Genomic DNA, 21803 nt, shown 5'->3' on the forward strand with positions numbered 1-21803 from the left:
ATACCCTTCCCTTCTTCCTTCCTCATTGTGTGTCTGCTAAACTCTGCTCTTTCTTAAGCTCTGGCCCATTTTCCATAAAACCGTCATTTGAACTAGAATTCTTTATACTCTGTGTTCTGTTGGTGGTTCATCTGTCTGTTCCTTGTTTGTAACATCCATCAGTTTCTGACTTATGTCTTCGTGTTATGTGGCATAAAAAAAAATCAAGTAGTAAATTTAATTTAATGTAGTCCCAGGGTTGGAATTCATCCAAGAACCTGGCGGAAATAAACATAAAACCTCTCTGGAGGAGAGCCAACATAAGCTTCAAAATATTCCCACTGATAAAGTTCCAAAGAACAGGGGCCCGGAGTCAAAAATCACAAAACATACCAAATCACCATGGATGAGAGGCAGCAAAGATGATATAAATCATAGTAATATTTCAGAATACAAAAGATAGGAGATCTCAAGACCAACCGGGAAAAAGTCAACTCACTTATGAAGCAGTATCACACTCCAGTTTAGTGTATGGTACATAAGAAAATAAGGTATAAGTGGCAAGTGTAGTAGCTAAGAGCATGAGCTCTGAAAACACATTGACTGGTGGTTCTATCATTTGTAAGTACATTTTGGCAAGTGACTTTACCTCTCTGTGACTTAACATTTTCATCCGTAAAATATGATTAATAACATTTTCAGTTTCTTGTATTTCATGAAAAAATGCACACATATTTCCTAGAAGAGTATCTAGCATTAATAAATTTTTTTAAGTTTATTTATTTATTTTTATAGACAGCACAAGTGGGAGAGGGGCAGAGAGAGAGAGAAGGAGAGAGAGAATCTCAAGCAGGCTCTGTCCTATTAGTGCAGAGCCTGATTCAGGGTTCAAACTCACGAACTGTGAGATCATGACCTGAGCCGAAACCAAGAGTCAGACACTTAAATGACTGAGCCACCCTGGTGCCCCTGCTAACTGTTATTAAAGGAATTGGACAGCTGACTTCTCATTAGCAACAACAAAAAGCAGAAGATAGTCAACCTAGCTATCAGCCGAGAACTCCTGATTTACCCATATATTTATCTACATCTTTGTTTACTATTCCTTCTTGCATTTCAGAGTGTCCATCTGTTATCATTTTTCTTTTGCCAAAAATAAAATCTTTAAGTTTCCTTTTGTGAGGGCTTATTGCTTGTTAACTCCTTAAGTGTAAATAATATATGAAAATCACAGTGAAATATGAACACCACAGTGGAAGTCACTTGAAACTCACCAGGTTTCAACAGGTTAAAAGTCTCACTATCTCAAATGCTTCCAAGGAGGTAGATGTATGGAGGTTCTCATACACTGCTGTCAGGGGGTTGAACTGGTAAAGCCAATTTGGAAGAGAGTTGGGTATTATGTAGAATGGTTGATCATGAACACATTCCTAAGTATATTATCAGACAAGCTTTAACGTGTGTACTGAAAGGCACATTATGAGAATATTTGTAGGAGTGTTGTTCCAAATAACCAAAATCTGACATTAATCTAACTCTTCATTAACAGAAGTATGGATAATTAAATGTTACATTCATATGAGCAGCAGTATCATGACTGAAGTTCAAAAAGATAAAGCTAAATGGAAAAAAAATAGTTACTAGATTATTCCATTTATAAAAAGTACAAAAACATGCAAAACTAAATACAGTTGACCCTTAAACAATGTTGAGTATTGGGGATGCTAACCTCTTACACTGCTGAAAATCTATGTATAATTTTTGACTCCCTCAGAACTTTACTAATAGCCTACTGTTGACCAGAAGTCTTACTGATAAAATTAAACAGTTGATTAATATATATTTTGTATGTTACATGTATTACATACTATATTCTCACAATAAAGTAAGGCAGAAAAAAGAAAATCTTATTAAGAAAATTGTAAGGAAGAGAAAATACATTTATGGTACTATACTGTAGATAGAAAAAAAATCTGCATATAAGTGGACCCACGGGATTCAAACCTGTGTTGTTCAAGAGTCGACTATAATATTTTGCTTGGAGATATATTTATATGGTAAAAAGAGTTACTAACACAAAATTCAGAATAATGGTTACCTTCAAGATCAGGGGTACATAAATATGTGTGGTGGTACTAATAAGATTCTATTTCTTAGGCTGGTTAGGGAGTAAGAACAGAGGCAACAGTTTTATTCTTTAATTCAGACATTTTTATTTGTATGAAAGTCTTGTGAATAAAGAAAGTGTCATGCTTAGTTTTAAGAAAATTAATTTACATCAGACTCTAAGCATCCATTGCACAAGGCTAATAGGAAATTCAGTCTTGGCCATTATAAGGGTTATCCATTTTGAGAGTTATACAAGAGTTTGTTTTTCCCTAACTTGAGGGTTGTGCAAAGGTCCTGATGTTCTACATGAGCCAACACATCAGGGAGGCCCTTCTGGTCCACTGACCCAGGCTGTAGCTTCCATTTAGGTCACACGAGCCCTGCTATGTCCACTCGGCACTCGGAATGCAGGAATCTTTGGGGACAAGAGCAGGGGAGCAGGGAGGGGCCAGGGATCCCTGGGCTTATAATTTAGCCTCCTCAGGGGGTGCCTGGGTGACTCAATTGGTTATGCATCCAACTCTTGACTTTTGCTCAGGTCATGATCTCATCATTTGTGGGTTCGAGCCCGTGTCAGACTCTGCACTATCTGCTTGGGATCCTCTCTCTCTCTCTCTCTCTCTCTCTCTCTCTCTCTCTCTGCCCCTCCCCTCCTCCACTCATGCTCTCACTCTCTTTCAAAAATAAATAACCTTAAAAAAAATAGCTTCCTCAGAACATCATACAGCTAACCCTGCTAAGACATTTCCAACTTCCATGTAAACTAGTCTCCATTCTAAGCTGTGTATCCTTGAACTCTGGATTCTTATGTCAGTGCCATACTCTTTATTTACTAGAGCTTTAAAATACACACTAATTTTTTTAGAACAAGTTCTATTTCATTATAATTCTCCTTGTGGCTTTTATTAGCACTAAATAGCTGCCTCTATCTACTTGGAGACAAAATGTTTCAGAGGAAGGATCTGTATCACCATATTCCCTGAATTACCCCCTCCCCACCTCACCCCCATTCTCCCTGGACAGGGCCTCTATTTTCAAGCTCTTTTCCAGGAATAAAAATGAATTCTCTATAGAAAGCCCCCCCCCCCACCTGTTTTTGGCCAGTTTGACATAATCTCTGCTTCAGAATAAATTGTAAGTCATCCTAATTAAATTTAAAACATAGAATTGGTCATTTAAAATAGTTATGAAATATAATGGCATTTGTTCTTAGGTCTTTACTGAAATAGCATGGTGTCCGCTAAAGTTGACACAACAAAAATCCTTTCTCCCAGTTGAACAATTAATGCACTTGCTTGAGGGGATATCTAATCTCTCAAACAAAAAAAGAACTATATCTAAAACCTCAGGACCTTCTTGGCTTTAGCTTTGGTAAATAAAGACTTCCATTTTGTTTTCTTCCTGGAGGACAACATTCTTTACCAGATGAGATGTTTCATCCTGACTAGAGAAAGGAAAAGTCTTGGAAAAAGTCATTAAGCATGCTCTCTGTCTCTCTCTGTCTCTCTGTCTCTCTGTCTCTCTGTCTCTCTCTCATGCACACACATGCACACCCACCAGAGATTTAAAGACACAAAGAACTCACAACCCCTCCATGACCGTTCATCCCAAGGACCTTGGGTGCTCTCAGTTATCACAGCTTTATCTGGGCTAGCTTAACCTTGGAGAGTTGTTGAGATTTCTAATCACCCTTCGAAAATCCCTGTGACTTTACAACATAAAGTCCTATTTTAGCTTTCATCCTTCTTCCACCAGCACATCATTCCCTCACCCTCCTCAGCTGCTGGGGCTGCTGCCTAGGTGCTGGCCACGCTGAGCTTGGTTGGCTGTCTGGCTGGCAGTTCTTTTCCACTTCACTTGCAATGCAGAATATGTGGCCTCTGCAAATTCCATTTCAATTTTCTCCCAGCTGAGGTTTCAGTGGGTTTAACCCTACTGCAGGTGTAGACTCTGATCATCCTCATTCCATCAGAGCAATCCCTTCTTTGGTCTAGTAAACTAGAGTAGTGTGTAATCTGAGTAGGTCTGATCAAAGGGAAGCCCTATAACTTTATTAAATGCTTTGAGCAGGAGCTACCCTGTTTCTTCTCCTGGAAATAATAAGTGAGGAAACGTAGCCTCAGGCTGTTTGCAATCAGCTTATTCCCACGAGGGGATTCAGCCATGGGACCAAGCCGATAACTGGAGAATAAGGCTCACAGAAGCCCCAGGTGAATAGGTCTGAAGTTTAATTTTTCTTTGGATATTACAGTTATATGAGATAGTGACTATTTAACTCAATTGGAGTTGGGTTTTCTGTTACATGTGACTAAAAAATATCCTGATGTACCTCTGACCCCAGGAAGTGACTCCATTCATCCCAAGAGGGGTCTCCCCTCCCATGGCAGGGCTGGGCAGGCCTCCCTCAGGGGCCCAAATCCAAGTCTAACCATTTCCTGCTTTCCTTTCTTTCCTTCTTTTTTTAATAAAGTTTATTGATGCATTTATTTAGAGAGAGCAAGAGAGAGTGCAAGCAGGGTAGGGGCAGAGACAGACAGACAGACAGAATCCCAAGCAGGCTCCTTGCTGACAGTGCAGAGCCAGACATGGGACTCAAACTCACCAAATGTGAGATCATGACCTGAGCCAAGATCAAGAGATGGACACTTAACCAACTGAACCATCCAGGCACCCCGCCTGCTTTCCTTTCATCTGTCAGTGTTCATTCAGTGCCCATTTCTGGTGGCCTTTCTTTTCTGTCTTGTTTCTTTTTTAATATATATTTTTCAATTTTTTTAATGTTTATTTTTGAGAGAGAGCTCAAGCAGGGAAGGGGCAGAGACAGAGGGGGAGAGAGAGAATTCCAAGGAGGCTCCATGCTGTCAGCACAGAGCCAGATGTGGGGCTCGAACCCATGAATCTTGAGATCACGACCTGAGCCGAAGTCATCGCTCGACTGAATTACCCAGGTGCCCCTGTCTTTTTTTTTAAAAAAAAAACAAACAAACCAACAAAACCCGAAGAATTAATTTAAATTTTTAAATTTAATTTTAACTTAATTTTTATTTCAGCAATACATATTTACAAGTTAGATGATTAGTTCTTAAAAGGGAAAGAGAAATCGCCACCCTTTTTCCCACTCCAAACTCCCCAGAGGCCAACCTTGTCCGTTCTTTTCATTGTTTCTTCTGGGCTGTAGCCCCTATTGCTAAATAACATTTTTATACAGCTTTTATCATTCTTTAGCTTTAGTTATTGTGCATTTTCTGTGATTGAAGATGGGGACCTAGATTTCTTACACCCCTCCCCCACATACATATCCTCTCCTCTCATTTCCCAAAAAAAGTTATATCACAGCATTTTGTTATTTACATTATATTGTGTAAACATTAGTCACAGCTGAGCCATGTAGTGTACTATGATTATATTTCACTTCTTAAACAACAGTTTCTTTTTGCTAGCATTCAATGATCACAGTGTCTTTTCCCTTGCTTACTTTTCTATGTACTTTCACTAGTTCATCCCAACTTCTTCAAGAAAAATATAAATCTCTCCAAATTGATTGTTCAAATCAACTGGTTTCTTGTTTTTCTGCTACCACCAACATCCTGTGTTGTTCACCTTTCCCCTGTACTGGATTCCTTGTGTCTTAGATGTCATGTTTTCCTCTATCTTGGCTTAATCACTTATTTTGGAGGAGCACATCCTCACAGTAGGTTTCTGATAAAAAGTACTTGGGTAATAAAAGTGTTGAGACATTTCATATTGAAAATGTCTCTATCCTGATTTGTTTGTTGGTATTTTTTATGTTTGGACCTTTCCCCCCTGCCCATGTGTACTGGTCATTGACTATTCATAATTAATAATGGGGCTCTAACAGGTTGACTAGATGCTCTCTGAATAGATTAGTTGCAGTGTGGGCTTCCCTGTCAGGTAGGTAATAAGGCAGATGCTGGCTTTTATGTTGGGGAATCCTCAACAGTCTGTATCTGTTAGTCTTTTTCTTGCATTTCCCCATAGGTGAATTCTCCAGTCTATTGTTTTGACAGGATATTCTGTCAGCATCCAGACAGAGGAGTAAGAGAAGGGTTCTGGGACTCTTGTTTACAATGAAAACATTCACTTCTTCCCTGACTTTAGATCACTACCTCCCTCCCACACTCTACTCTGCCTGGGATCAACAACTCTAAAGAGAAAATCTCATGACAGTGAGGAGGGGTAGGTGCCTGGTGGGGGGAGGGAACTCTTATTCAGATTTTCAACCAATTTGCCTGAAGATTTGTAGGAAGAGCGGTAAAGTAAGCACCTGGCCAACCCTTCTGCATGGAGATTTTTTAAACTCTTACAAGCTGTGAGAACTTGAACAAGTTTCTTAATTTCTCTGAGCTTCCGTTTCTTCATTCATAGAGTGAATGGCTTTAGTGTGAGGGTTAAACGGGGTTCCTGAATGTCAAGTGCCTGGCACAAGTCTGCCCAGCGTGGAGAGGGCATTCAATTGTTGGTGGTACAATGTTCAGGGAGGTAGTAGTTGGTAGTCTCCCTAGCTTTTTTCAGTGGACAGAAAGGACCCCTTCCCACTATCCAGTTCTTTTCTATACTCCCTCAAAAGGAAAGCCACCCTACACATGTTCTGCCAAGATATTAATAGAATTTCAGGGGTACAACCACCTTTACAACTTACCCTCTACCCCACTCTCTCTTTCAGTGCCCAACCAAACCCTTAAAGCAGCCTCTTCCATTCTGGCTCCCATCCAAATGGATTAGTGAGCAGGACTGAGAACTGCAGTGCAGTCCAAACCCAAATCCTAAGAGTAATATTGACCCCCTCTATTCTGCTATTTCACACATAATCCCTCCACCCCCTAGGGTAATGGCCCAGTTCCTCCTCCTAGTCTTCTTATCCTTTCTAGTCCCCTGGTGAGAGAGACAAAGAGAACCTTCTTGCCTTCAGTGTGCTAGAGCCTCTCTCCCAGTGCAAAATAAGATTTGTCTTTCTCCCTACTTCTAACCAGCTCTTTCTTGCCCTAGTCCTTCTCTCCCTTTTTCTCTCACCTTTCTTTTTTGGGACCCTGACTGCCTTGTTAAAGGGCAGCCTTCTTCACAAACTCTTTTCACTGATTCCTTAGGATACTTTTCTTATCTGCTCTGGAACCTCCTTTTGCTCTGGAACCTGGTTATATCTTAGGGGACTGAAGATGGGAGAGGAGCTGGAGAAGCTGGGGAAGTTGAAGTTGCCTTAAAGTTAATTTAGAATGGCTGGTAGAACAGAGATCTGGTACAGAATCTGAAGAAAATAAGCACCCAGTGTGCTCAGCACTTTTTCCCAGTCTAACATTTTAGGTTGCAAGACTAGTAGAGATTTTGTCTGCTACATTCTCATTTAGACTCAACCACTGAAAACACACCTAATAAAATGTTTGAAGTAGGACTTACTAACAGAAGTCATGGTCAATTAAATGTTAGGAATTGATCTTTGTTGGAAATGATGTAAATACATGGTCATGTGACTGGTACTATGTGTGAATGAAGGTGGACACAAGTATACAAGAACAGGCCTCATTTAATAACCCCTTAAACTTGTGTTTCCTCTTTCAACCACATGCAGACAGGAATGCTGCACTTTGTCTTCCATGGGTGGTCTTTTCTGAGTGCAGACTTTAGTCTGTCCTTAAAATTTTCCCCAGCAAAATAATAGAGCAAAGGATTGAGGCAGCTATTGGCTGCTGCCAAGGTCAGTGTGATGACCACAGCTTTATGAAGATTGTTTTTACATGTATCCACTTTCCACATGACCAGGTGGAGGGTTCTCAGTATATGATAAGGCAGGAAACACAGAAGGAAGATGATCAAGGCAATGATGATGGTGATAAGTGCTTTCTTGTGAGAAACCCGCAGCCCAGATTCTGGGACCTTTACCTTTAACAGGACTCGAATGATTAGCAGATAACAGATGCTGAGCAAGCAGAATGGTAGCATGAAGCCTATCACCAAGGCAATGTAGTTCATCGTCTTCAGTTTAACAATTTTATTCATATTCAACTCTAAGCATAATGTGATATTGCCGTTCTGCTCAGAGCCATTGTTCAGAAGCACTACTGAGGAAGCCATGATAAGGACCCATATGACCACACACAGAATCCAGGCACTCCTGATACTAGCCACATGGAGGAACCGGAAGGGATGAACAGTTGCCAGAAAACGCACAATGCTCAGCACAGTCAGGAAATAAATGCTGCTGTACATGTTGACATACATAGAATAAGACATAATCCTGCAGCTCAGGTCCCCAAATATCCAATTGGAGCCTCTGATGTAATAGTCAACTCTGAAGGGCAGAGTACTTGTGAACAAAAAATCTGAAATGGCCAGGTTTAGCATGAAAACATTCACAGACGTGGACTTCTTATAAGGCTGCAGGAAAACATATATGGAAAATCCATTTCCCAAGGTTCCCCAGACAAATAGTATCAGGTACACGATGGGGTAAAAATGCCTTTTGAAGTTTTCGATTGAACAGTCCATGTTGCTGACATTACTGCTGAAGGTGCCATCGGGTTCCATTTATGATGTGGAGATGTATAGAGGCAAGGGCATAAGTTTTCTCTCCACGCTGGATTTAAAAAAAAAAAAACAACACAGACACAAAAAGTTACTTCCTGCTCACTACTTACATCTTTCCAGGATTTAATGAAACAGGGAGAAATACTAGCTTTTCTTTGAAACTTGAGTCAAAAATATCAGCAAAGTTTTTACCATATGCTCCATTATATTTCATGATACATTTCTAGAATACAAAATAAACATTCATTTACTTTGTTGAAGCAGAAGCCTCAAACTTGGGAGACCTTTGGTCCAGTGCTTATGTTCATACTGCAGTCCAAATCTACCAGACAGCAGATGTCTCAACAAAATGTATGGAAGACAAAAGGAAGTGGCACAACATTTTCAAGTGCTGAAAGAGAAGTCTACCAACATTCTACTATGTTGAATAACAGTGGCAAGAGTGGACATCCCTATCTTGTTCCTGACTTTAGGGGGAAGGCTCTCAGTTTTTCCCCATTGATGATATTGGCGTGGGGCCTTTCATATACGGCTTTTATGATCTCGAGGTATGATCCTTCTATCCCTACTTTCTTAAGGGTTTTTATCGAGAAAGGATGCTGTATTTTGTCAAATGCTTTCTTTGCATCTATTGAGAGGATCATGCGGTTCTTGTCCTTTCTTTTATTGATGTGATGAATCACATTGATTGTTTTGTGGATACTGAACCAGCCCTGCATCCCAGGTATAAATCCCACTTGGTCGTGGTGAATAATTTTTTTCATGTATTATTGGATCTGGTTGGCCAATATGTTGAGGAAGAAAAGTCTACAATTCAGAGTTCTATAGCCAGCAAAAATATCCTTCAAATATAAAGGAGAAGTCAAGGCATTCTCAAATGATGGAAAACTAAGAGAATTTGTTGGCAGCAGACCTACGCTAAAAGAATGACTAAAAGAAGTTCTCATATCAGAAAGGAATCAATAAAAGAAGGAACCTAGGAACATCAGAAAGTAAGAACATGATAAGCAAAAATATGGGTAAGTACAATAGGATTTTCTTCTCTTTTTTGAGTCTAAGTTATGTTTGATGATTGAAACATTGTCTGGTGTGATGAGCTTTAATGTAGGGGAATTTTTAAAGATAATTATAACTATATTATAAATGGGTAAAGGTAAAAGGATACAAAGGAGGTAAGATTTCCACACTTCACTTGAGTTGGTAACATGATGATGCCAATAGACTGTGGTAAGTGGTGTATGTGTAATGTAACACCTAGAGCAGCCATTAAAAAGCTATACAAAGAGATAAGCTCAAAACACTAGAGATAAATCAAACCAGAATACTTAAAAGTGTTCAAGTAGCCAATAGGAAGATAGGAAAAAGAAAATAGATAATACAAATAGAAAAATAAAATAAAATGGCACACTTATCCCTAAAAAATAAATAATTACAATAAATATAAATAGTATAAATATACCAATTAAAATATACATTGACAGACCGATATATCTATATCTGTCTATATATGTATATATAAATTATATGCTATATATAAGAAATTCACAGTATTGACATGTTGAAAGTAAAAGGGTGAAAAACATATATGTCATGCAAACATTAATGAAAGGAAATCAGGAGTGGCTCTTAAGACCAGATAAAGTAAACTTTAGAACAGAGAAAATTATGCGAGGGACAATATATAATGATAAAAGAGTTTATCTACCAAAAAGACACATCAATTCTAAATGTGTATACACCTAACAACAGTTACAAACTATGTGAAGCAAAAACTGATAGAACTGAAAGGAGAAATTGACAAGTTCATAGGTATAGTTGGTAATTTCAAAACCCTCTCTCAGTAAGTGATAGAGCAGCTAGACAAAAATCCACAAGAATACAGAAAAACTCAAATATAACATCAACCAACAGGAACCAATTGACATTTGTAAAAAAATCCATTCAACCAAAGCAGAATACACATTCTTTTCAAGTGCCCACAAAACATATACCCAAATAAACCACATCCTGGGCCATAAAAAGAAAACCTCAACAGATTAAAAAAAAATTGAAACCGTACAGAGTGTGCTCTATAACTACAATGGAATCAAACTAGATATCAACAGCAGAAAGATAATAGGAAAATCTCCAAATGCTTGGGCACTAAACAACACTCTTCTAAATATTCCATGGGTCAAAGAGAAAGTCTCAAGGGAAACCAAATAATATATTGAACTCAATAAAAATGAAAATGTATCATATCAAAATTTGTGGGGTATATCAAAAGCATTGCTAAGAGAGAACTGTGAAACACTAAATGCATACATTACAAAAGAGTTTTAAATCAATCATCTAAGCTCCCATCTCAAGAAACTAAAAATTTTTTAAATGAGATAAACCCAAATCAAGAAAAAGGGGGCAAGTAATAAAGGTAAAAGCAGAAATCAAGGAAATTGAAAACAAAACAAAACAAAAATCAAGGAGAATCGATGAAAGAAAGAACTGGTTATTTGGAAAGATCAATACAATTGACAAACCTCTAGCAAGACAGACAAAAGTAAAAATAGAGCAGACACAAATTGCCATTATCAAGAATGTGAAACAGGGAACATCATGATAGATACATCAAAAATATAATAAAGGAATACCATGATTACCTCTACAAGAATAAATTTGATAACCTAAAGGAAATGGATTAATTTCTTTTAAAAAAAAAAAACCTACCCAGGGGCGCCTGGGTGGCGCAGTCGGTTAAGCGTCCGACTTCAGCCAGGTCACGATCTCGCGGTCCGTGAGTTCCAGCCCCGCGTCGGGCTCTGGGCTGATGGCTCAGAGCCTGGAGCCTGCTTCCGATTCTGTGTCTCCCTCTCTCTCTGCCCCTCCCCCATTCATGCTCTGTCTCTCTCTTTCCCAAAAATAAATAAACGTTGAAAAAAAAAATTAAAAAAAAAAAAACCTACCCCAACTCACCAAATACAAAATGATAAATTTAACTACTGAGAAAATTAAATTCTTAATTTAAAGCTATAAAAGGGATCTCCAAGTCCAGGTGGTATCCCTGGAGACTTCTACCCAAATCTACCATATTTAAATAAGAATTAACACCAATTCCATGCAATCTCTTCCAGAAAACAGAAGAGGAGGATACATATCCCAGTTTATTTTACAAAGCTAGTATTACCTTGATATCAAAACCAGACACAGTATAAAACAAAAGACTACAGACCAATATTCCTTATGAATATAGACACAAAATCTCTTAGCAAAATATTAGCAAGTAAATTTTGGCAATATTACAAGAAGAATTATATATCATGACCAAGTATGGTTTATTTCATGCATTCAAGCCTGGTTCAATATTTAAAAAACAGTCAATGTAATTCATGTTAAGAGGCTAAATGAGAAAAATCATGTGATCATATCAATGAATGCAGAAAAAGCATATGAACAAAATCCAATACCCACTCTTGATCAAGACTCTTAGAAACAGAGGCATACAGGGGAACTTCCTCAACTTGATAATTATCAACAAAAAACCCCCACTCATAGCTAACATAGTTAAGGATGAAAGACTGCATGCCTTCTCCTTAAAATTGGGACCAATGCAAGGGTGTCTACTCTTACTACTCTTATTTAACATAATGCTGTAAATTCTAGCCAGTGAAATAAGGCAAGAAAGGAAATCAACATCTTACTGATCAGAAAGGAAGAAAGAAAACACTCCCCATTTGCAGATGACATGACTGTTTACACAGAAAATCCCAAGGAATCTACACCAAAAAGTCATAGAAGTAACAAGTAAATTCAACCAAGTCACAGGATACAACACATAAAAATCAATTGTATTTTTATATACTAGCAATGAACATATGAACACATTGGAATAAGAAATAAAGTACCATTTGCAATCATTCAAAAATAAAATGAAATACTTAAGTGTAAATTTAAGAAGACATTCCAGAATTTATATGTTGAAAACTACAAGATGCTGATGAAAGAAATCAAAGTTCGAAATAAATGGAGACACACACCATGTTCATGAATTGGAAGGCTCAACAGAATAAAGATGTCAATCTTTCCCAAATTGGTTTATAGGATTAATGAAATTCCTAATAAAATTCATGCAATACTTTTTTTGTTGTTGAAATAGATAAGATTATTCTAAAATTTATGTGGAAAGGGAAAGGAATTGGAAGTGCTCAAGATTGTGTGATATTGAAGGGATAGACACATAAATTACTGGAACAAAACAGAGTACCTAAAAAAAGAGTTACACAAATATGCTTAACTAATTTTTGACAAAGGGAAAAAGAGATTCAACAGAAGAAAGATGGTATTTTTGTAGTGCTGGAGCAAGTGGACATCCATAGGCAAAAGAACGAACCATGACTTAAACCTCGTACCTTATACAAAAATTAACAAAAATGGATCATAGACCAAATTAGTCAAATGTGAAACTATAACTTTTTTAGGAAAAAAAGCATATGATAAAATCTTTGGGATTTAAGGCTAGACAGAGAGTTCTTGGACATAACATCAAAAACATGATCCATGAAAGGAAAAATTGATAAATTGGAATTCATCAAGATGGAAAACTTTTGCACTGCAAAAAGTTCTATTAAGAGGATGAAAAGATAAGCTACAGACTAGGAGACAATATTTGCAAAACACAGATTCGACAAAGGACCAGTGTCTACAATATATAAAGAACTCTCAAAACTCAACAGTAAAAACCAAACCAACCAAACAAAACAAACAATCTGATTAGAAAATAGGCAAAAGACATGAAGAGATATTTCAGGTGTGTAAGATGACATATAGGTACATAAAAGTCTGTCCAATAGCATTAGCCATTAAGGAGATGCCAACTATAACTACCATGGGATAGAACTACACATCTATTAGAATGGCTAAAAAAAAAAAAAAAATAGTGATAACCCCAAGACATTCTAGTTACCAATCAGACTTGTAAATGTAGTAAATTGTGACAATTGTTTCCTAAACTTCTAATACCCATTGTATAGTCTGTCTATTGTCTTGAGTGTTGTTTGCCCCTCAGAGGAAAAGTTTATAAGAAAAAGACAAGGAAAGACCCCACTAGTCCATCTTCCAGCTGCCCCAGGGACTGAGTGTTCAGAAGGACTGGCATTCTTTGCACAAATTTTGTCCTTTGGATCAACTTGGTGTAAGGTCATCATTTCAAAAATTGGAATGACTTCCTCTGTCATATCTTTGTGACCCTGAGATCTGCTTTGTTGTTTATTCAGCCCTAACTTGAGACAGGTGACCTTTGCCCAAATTTCAGAGGCAGAAGTGCAGACAAGCACCATCCTTACACCACCGCAGGTCTCCTGGGGCCCACTCAACTTCAAATTGCACATCTCCCAGGGCCAAGAGGTTTCCTTCAGCATTTCCTCCCTGTAAAGCACTCGTGCAACTGGCACAATATCACCAGGGACAATTCAGAATTGTAATGGCCGCTTTGGGGAAGTTTTGACATAAACAAGATTGTTTACTTGAGAGGCACTCTAGAAACAAAAAGTGAGGCAACTTTCAAGAGGAAGTTGTCTAAAAGAAAGATTCTTTTATTTAATGTTGGTGATACCCCTTCCTTTACTTCCATCGGTTGGGGACTAATAAATGCTGGATTTTTTTTTTGTTTTTTGTTTTTTGTTTTTTTTAAATCAGTCATTGACAAAATTGGCAAGGATGTAAGCCAATTTTGATGTCACTCCTTTTCATGTATATATTTTGAAATATGTTGGTTTTTTTTTTTTTTTTAGATTTTATTTTTAAGTAATCTCTTCACCCAATGTGGAGCTTGAACTCACAACCCTGAAGTCAAGAGTTGCATGCTCCTCCGACTGAGACAGCCAGGCACCCCCCAAAAATTGTTTTTCTATATACAACCTTTCTTCTCAGAGGGAACATAATTGTCTTTTTTTAGTGTTAATGTCATATTCATCTAAAGGAGTTTCCTCTTCCTTTTTGTTTTTCATTTCCTCTTTCTCATTTTCCTTCTCTTAAGAAATAATGATTACTTGATTAAGAGTCTTTCATTCTTTATGTGTACATTTGAGGAATGTATAGTCCAGATAAATGGGTGAAATGTCTGAAATGTAAAAAAAGACAAAGTTATTAAGATGTATTCCATTTGTGGACCCTAAAAGTATATTTACATAATAGCTTTGTTATTACACTTGTGAGAAAAGAAAGGGCATTACTTTCAAGTTAAAAGAAGATAACATTTTTAGCATGATTCAGAGTCTTTAAAAATTAGTTTAATATATAAAAACTAGTGTCAGCACAATATTTTGGTTTGTACAAGGCCAGGATTAAATTTCTTTTGATTAAACTGAATTTCCTGCATTGTTTATGAATTAAGCAATATTCCACTACTTCCATAACTTGTTTAAAATTCAAAATTATACATATAAAATTGTATTTAACTAAAATGACCGATAACAATGAATGCCTTTTTAAAGGTTTAATTTTATGACATTCTAACTTTGGGACAAAGCATAAGAATTTAATATTTTAACTAAAATTATGATTTCCTAAAATTATGATTATAATTTATAATTATAATTATAAATCCTTAACTAACTTTAGGACCTTAGACAAATAATTAATAAATACTCTTTAGATGCCTAAACAGTTTCTAACTAAGAAACAGATACAAAACAGTGATCATTACATGTAATTTTGTCCTTAGTTTTTACAAGGGCAGTAGATGAACAAAATTTGTAAATGCCTTTGAATTATACTTTTTAATTATATTATACTTTAAAATTATTTAAATTGCATGACATAAATGTTAGTAGAGAGAAAAATATCTGAATTATTTTTTATTTTCTCTCCTCTAAATTTTCTTATGCTTAATGAAAAAGAAGGTTGATTATTTTGGTTAAAGATGATAATTAATATAAATAGTTAATACAGAGAAATACAAATATGCATAGAAGATAATGATATGATTTTCTGTTTGTTTATTAAGAAAACTAAAATAGTTTATTCAGAGGGTAAATTTAATTTGATACACCCTTTGTTTTATTTAATAGATTTAATTTTAAAGCTATAGTTCAATACTTTAAATTCATTACTATTTGTGTATTTATACATTTGTGAATGCCTAAATGCATACATATGAGGGCATAGTAATAAATCCTTTATTATAGATTGTTTTAGGAATAATGTACAAAAAAGTAATATTAGAATTAGTCTTTTTAATATAAAATAATTAGGTTATTTTATACTCATTAATAAAGATTTTTGTAAATAAAATATTCTGTTAAATTTCAGTGCTTCTGATATAATTTTAAATCATTTTTAAAAAGATTCCTTGCTTTCAAAATAAAGTTTCTAATAATTATTGTTGAGTATTTTTATAATGTTGCCTATAGTTATTTCTTGACTCTGAGTTATATCTTCTCTCATCAAACAATTATTCCTGATTCTTTCCCAAATCCAGGCCCCCAATTTAGGATAAAGCTATTAATATGCCATTTGTGCCTAAACCATCTTTGGGTTTTACTACAATGGCCAAGGAGTAACACAAGATTTGTTCTTTCATCCTATGAAAGAAAGAAAAAAATGAGAATAATTAGATTTCTAAAAATCCTTTGAATTTTGATTAATATAAAGCTATTATAAGAGTGTATTTATTAACCAAACTTAGTAATAAAAAAGCTCATAAATTACCATAAAAAAGGTTGAAGTCCCTAAGTTAATTACAATTAGGTAAAATATGCTAATATAAATATCTTTGAGGGATTGCATACTTTTTAAGTTAAAAGAAGCATGCTTATGTTTAAATACAAAGATTTCTATAGCTGAGTATAAAAAGATTTTTTCCAGGGCTCTAGGCTCACAAACACTTTTTCCTTTTTTTGGCATGACAAATCTCAATAAGCACTAGACTTTCTGAGTCAATCACATGGGAATCATCAGAGACCAACTGTTGATTTCAGTCTTTCATTAGATCTCATTAAGCCATCTTGTTTAAGACTGATAGCAACTCCAGCAGGCTTATAGAGGCCTTACATCCACTTAGTCAACTTAGTTCTATGGTCTCCACTAAACTTTTAACAGTCTCCCTGTCGGTGGTGTCTGGCTGACTCAGTCAGAAGAATATGTGACTCTTGATCTCTGGGTCATGAGTTCAAGCCCCACATTAGGTGTAGAGATTACTTAAAAGAAATAGCTTTCCTGTTATACAGACTCTCCTATTGATAGAAATAACCTGGGACTTCTCAGCCAATCACATAACTTCCTATATAATTTTGCTGGTTTCCCGTAAAACATCATCATCTGTTGCTTTAACACTAAACTAGCTACCCTCCTTTCCTCATCTATTAAAAAAAAGCCCATGATGGGTTACCTCAGTAATGGAGATATCCATACTTTGCATGGACCTTTTAGATTCTCCCTTGGATATCCCTGATTTAATTTTGTTTGTTGGTTGGTTCCTACTTTGGAAGAAAAACTAAAATTTCCAAGCAGGCTATGCTTGAATTTACCCGGGAAATATGAGTTTTACCTTGAAATAAAATCAATTCAGATGACTAAATTAATTGCCTTTACTCAGACTTGCTGACAAAAGGATAAAAGAACCAATATTTATAATTATACATGGAATATGATTTTGGATCCATCCATGAAGTCAAAATAGTTTAGAAATAGAGATTTCCTGACACTACAAGACTCCCTATAAAGTAGACAATGAATCAAAGAACCTTGAGATGTCTTGCTCTTACCCAAAGAGAAAGCCATAATAAAAGTAGAGTTTAGCAAGCCCATTTCATGATTTACCTACAATGGCAGAGATAAACTGGCAATGATATTGAACCAACACTGGCAGGGAATTTGAAGGCTATTGCTAAGGACATTCTTTTTTTTTTTTTTTAATATATGAAATTTATTGTCAAATTGGTTTCCATACAACACCCAGTGCTCATCCCAAAAGGTGCCCTCCTCAATACCCATCACCCACCTCCCCTCCCTCCCACCCCCCATCAACCCTCAGTTTGTTCTCAGTTTTTAACAGTCTCTTATGTTTTGGCTCTCTCCCACTCTAACCTCTTTTTTTTTTTTTTCCTTCCCTTCCCCCATGGGTTTCTGTTAAGTTTCTTAGGATCCACATAAGAGTGAAACCATATGGTATCTGTCTTTCTCTGTATGGCTTATTTCACTTAGCATCACACTCTCCAGTTCCATCCACGTTGCTACAAAAGGCCAGATTTCATTCTTTCTCATTGCCACGTAGTATTCCATTGTGTATATAAACCACAATTTCTTTATCCATTCATCAGTTGATGGACATTTAGGCTCTTTCCATAATTTGGCTATTGTTGAGAGTGCTGCTATGAACATTGGGGTACAAGTGCCCCTATGCATCAGCACTCCTGTATCCCTTGGATAAATTCCTAGCAGTGCTATTGCTGGGTCATAGGGTAGGTCTATTTTTAATTTTCTGAGGAACCTCCACACTGCTTTCCAGAGTGGCTGTACCATTTTGCATTCCCACCAACAGTGCAAGAGGGTTCCCATTTCTCCACATCCTCTCCAGCATTTATAGTCTCCTGATTTGTTCATTTTGGCCACTCTGACTGGCGTGAGGTGATATCTGAGTGTGGTTTTGATTTGTATTTCCCTGATAAGGAGCGACGCTGAACATCTTTTCATGTGCCTGTTGGCCATCCGGATGTCTTCTTTAGAGAAGTGTCTTTTCATGTTTTCTGCCCATTTCTTCACTGGGTTATTTGTTTTTCGGGTGTGGAGTTTGTTTGGTGAGCTCTTTATAGATTTTGGATACTAGCCCTTTGTCCGATATGTCATTTGCAAATATCTTTTCCCATTCCGTTGGTTGCCTTTTAGTTTTGTTGGTTGTTTCCTTTGCTGTGCAGAAGCTTTTTATCTTCATAAGGTCCCAGTAATTCACTTTTGCTTTTAATTCCCTTGCCTTTGGGGATGTGTCGAGTAAGAGATTGCTGTGGCTGAGGTCAGAGAGGTCTTTTCCTGCTTTCTCTTCTAAGGTTTTGATGGTTTCCTGTCTCACATTCAGGTCCTTTATCCATTTTGAGTTTATTTTTGTGAATGGTGTGAGAAAGTGGTCCAGTTTCAACCTTCTGCATGTTGCTGTCCAGTTCTCCCAGCACCATTTGTTAAAGAGGCTGTCTTTTTTCCATTGGATGTTCTTTCCTGCTTTGTCAAAGATGAGTTGGCCATGTGTTTGTGGGTCTAGTTCTGGGGTTTCTATTCTATTCCATTGGTCTATGTGTCTGTTTTTGTGCCAATACCATGCTGTCTTGATGATGACAGCTTTGTAGTAGAGGCTAAAGTCTGGGATTGTGATGCCTCCTGCTTTGGTCTTCTTCAAAATTACTTTGGCTATTCGGGGTCTTTTGTGGTTCCATATGAATTTTAGGATTGCTTGTTCTAGTTTCGAGAAGAATGCTGGTGCAATTTTGATTGGGATTGCATTGAATGTGTAGATAGCTTTGGGTAGTATTGACATTTTGACAATATTTATTCTTCCAATTCATGAGCAGGGAATGTCTTTCCATTTCTTTATATCTTCTTCAATTACCTTCATAAGCTTTCTATATTTTTCAGCATACAGATCTTTTACATCTTTGGTTAGATTTGTTCCTAGGTATTTTATGCTTCTTGGTGCAATTGTGAATGGGATCAGTTTCTTTATTTGTCTTTCTGTTGCTTCATTGTTAGTGTATAAGAATGCAACTGATTTCTGTACATTGATTTTGTATCCTGCAACTTTGCTGAATTCATGGATCAGTTCTAGCAGACTTTTGGTGGAGTCTATCGGATTTTCCATGTATAATAGCATGTCATCTGCAAAAAGCGAAAGCTTGACTTCATCTTTGCCAATTTTGATGCCTTTGATTTCCTTTTGTTGTCTGATTGCTGATGCTAGAACTTCCAGCACTATGTTAAACAACAGCGGTGAGAGTGGGCATCCCTGTCGTGTTCCTGATCTCAGGGAAAAAGCTCTCAGTTTTTCCCCGTTGAGGATGATGTTAGCTGTGGGCTTTTCATAAATGGCTTTTATGATCTTTAAGTATGTTCCTTCTATCCCGACTTTCTCAAGGGTTTTTATTAAGAAAGGGTGCTGGATTTTGTCGAAGGCCTTTTCTGCATCGATTGACAGGATCATATGGTTCTTCTCTTTTTTTTTGTTAATGTGATGTATCACGTTGATTGATTTGCGAATGTTGAACCAGCCCTGCATCCCAGGAATGAATCCCACTTGATCATGGTGAATAATTCTTTTTATATGCCGTTGAATTCGATTTGCTAGTATCTTATTGAGAATTTTTGCATCCATATTCATCAGGGATATTGGCCTGTAGTTCTCTTTTTTTTACTGGGTCTCTGTCTGGTTTAGGAATCAAAGTAATACTGGCTTCATAGAATGAGTCTGGAAGTTTTCCTTCCCTTTCTATTTCTTGGAATAGCTTGAGAAGGATAGGTATTATCTCTGCTTTAAACGTCTGGTAGAACTCCCCTGGGAAGCCATCTGGTCCTGGACTCTTATTTGTTGGGAGGTTTTTGATAACCGATTCAATTTCTTCGCTGGTTATGGGTCTGTTCAAGCTTTCTATTTCCTCCTGATTGAGTTTTGGAAGAGTGTGGGTGTTTAGGAATTTGTCCATTTCTTCCAGGTTGTCCAATTTGTTGGCATATAATTTTTCATAGTATTCCCTGATAATTGTTTGTATCTCTGAGGGATTGGTTGTAATAATTCCATTTTCATTCATGATTTTATCTATTTGGGTCACCTCCCTTTTCTTTTTGAGAAGCCTGGCTAGAGGTTTGTCAATTTTGTTTATTTTTTCAAAAAACCAACTCTTGATTTCGTTGATCTGCTCTACAGTTTTTTTTAGATTCTATATTGTTTATTTCTGCTCTGATCTTTATTATTTCTCTTCTTCTGCTGGGCTTAGGCTGCCTTTGCTGTTCTGCTTCTATTTCCTTTAGGTGTGCTGTTAGATTTTGTATTTGGGATTTTTCTTGTTTCTTGAGATAGGCCTGGATTGCAATGTATTTTCCTCTCAGGACTGCCTTTGCTGCATCCCAAAGCGTTTGGATTGTTGTATTTTCATTTTTGTTTGTTTCCATATATTTTTTAATTTCTTCTCTAATTGCCTGGTTGACCCACTCATTCTTTAGTAGGGTGTTCTTTAGCCTCCATGCTTTTGGAGGTTTTCCAGACTTTTTCCTGTGGTTGATTTCAAGCTTCATAGCATTGTGGTCTGAAAGTATGCATGTTATAATTTCAATTCTTGTAAATTTATGAAGGGCTGTTTTGTGACCCAGTATATGATCTATCTTGGAGAATGTTCCATGTGCACTCGAGAAGAAAGTATATTCTGTTGCTTTGGGATGCAGAGTTCTAAATATATCTGTCAAGTCCATCTGATCCAATATATCATTCAGGGCCCTTGTTTCTTTATTGACCATGTGTCTAGATGATCTATCCATTTCTGTAAGTGGGGTGTTAAAGTCCCCTGCAATTACCACATTCTTCTCAATAAGGTTGCTTATGTTTATGAGTAATTGTTTTATATATTTGGGGGCTCCGGTATTCGGCGCATAGACATTTATAATTGTTAGCTCTTCCTGATGGATAGACCCTGTAACTATTATATAATGCCCTTCTTCATCTCTTGTTACAGGCTTTAATTTAAAGTCTAGTTTGTCTGATATAAGTATGGCTACTCCAGCTTTCTTTTGGCTTCCAGTCGCATGATAAATAGTCCTCCATCCCCTCACTCTCAATCTAAAGGTGTCCTCAGGTCTAAAATGAGTCTCTTGTAGACAGCAAATAGATGGGTCTTGTTTTTTTATCCATTCTGATACCCTATGTCTTTTGGTTGACGCATTTAATCCATTTACATTCAGTGTTATGATAGAAAGATACGGGTTTAGAGTCATTGTGATGTCTGTATGTTTTATGCTTGTAGTGATGTCTCTGGGACTTTGTCTCACAGGGTCCCCCTTAGGATCTCTTGTAGGGCTGGTTTAGTGGTGACAAATTCCTTCAGTTTTTGTTTGTTTGGGAAGACCTTTATCTCTCCTTCTATTCTAAATGACAGACTTGCTGGATAAAGGATTCTCGGCTGAATATTTTTTCTGTCTAGCACCCTGAAAATCTCGTGCCAATTCTTTCTGGC

At 36.8% G+C, this 21803-nt stretch overlaps 1 protein-coding gene across 2 annotated transcripts in view; it reads right to left on the reverse strand.

Annotated features, from left to right (window-relative positions):
• Positions 1-5092: 5092 nt before the first annotated feature.
• CYSLTR2 (cysteinyl leukotriene receptor 2) overlaps positions 5093-21803 on the reverse strand; it is a 37740-nt gene continuing 21029 nt past the window's right edge. Inside the window, exons 2-3 of one of the 2 annotated variants that reach the window (XM_047875116.1) lie at positions 14649-14719; positions 5093-8677 (exon numbers count right to left, since the gene is read on the reverse strand). In XM_047875116.1, coding sequence (XP_047731072.1) covers positions 7639-8628 — 990 coding nt within the window. In that variant the 5' untranslated portion in view covers positions 8629-8677; positions 14649-14719 and the 3' untranslated portion in view covers positions 5093-7638. The remainder of the gene's footprint in view (positions 8678-14648; positions 14720-21803) is intronic. The other variant, XM_047875108.1, reaches the window with a different exon arrangement.

Source organism: Prionailurus viverrinus, chromosome A1 (genome assembly GCF_022837055.1).
Source record: "Prionailurus viverrinus isolate Anna chromosome A1, UM_Priviv_1.0, whole genome shotgun sequence".
Lineage (NCBI taxonomy): Eukaryota > Metazoa > Chordata > Mammalia > Carnivora > Felidae > Prionailurus > Prionailurus viverrinus.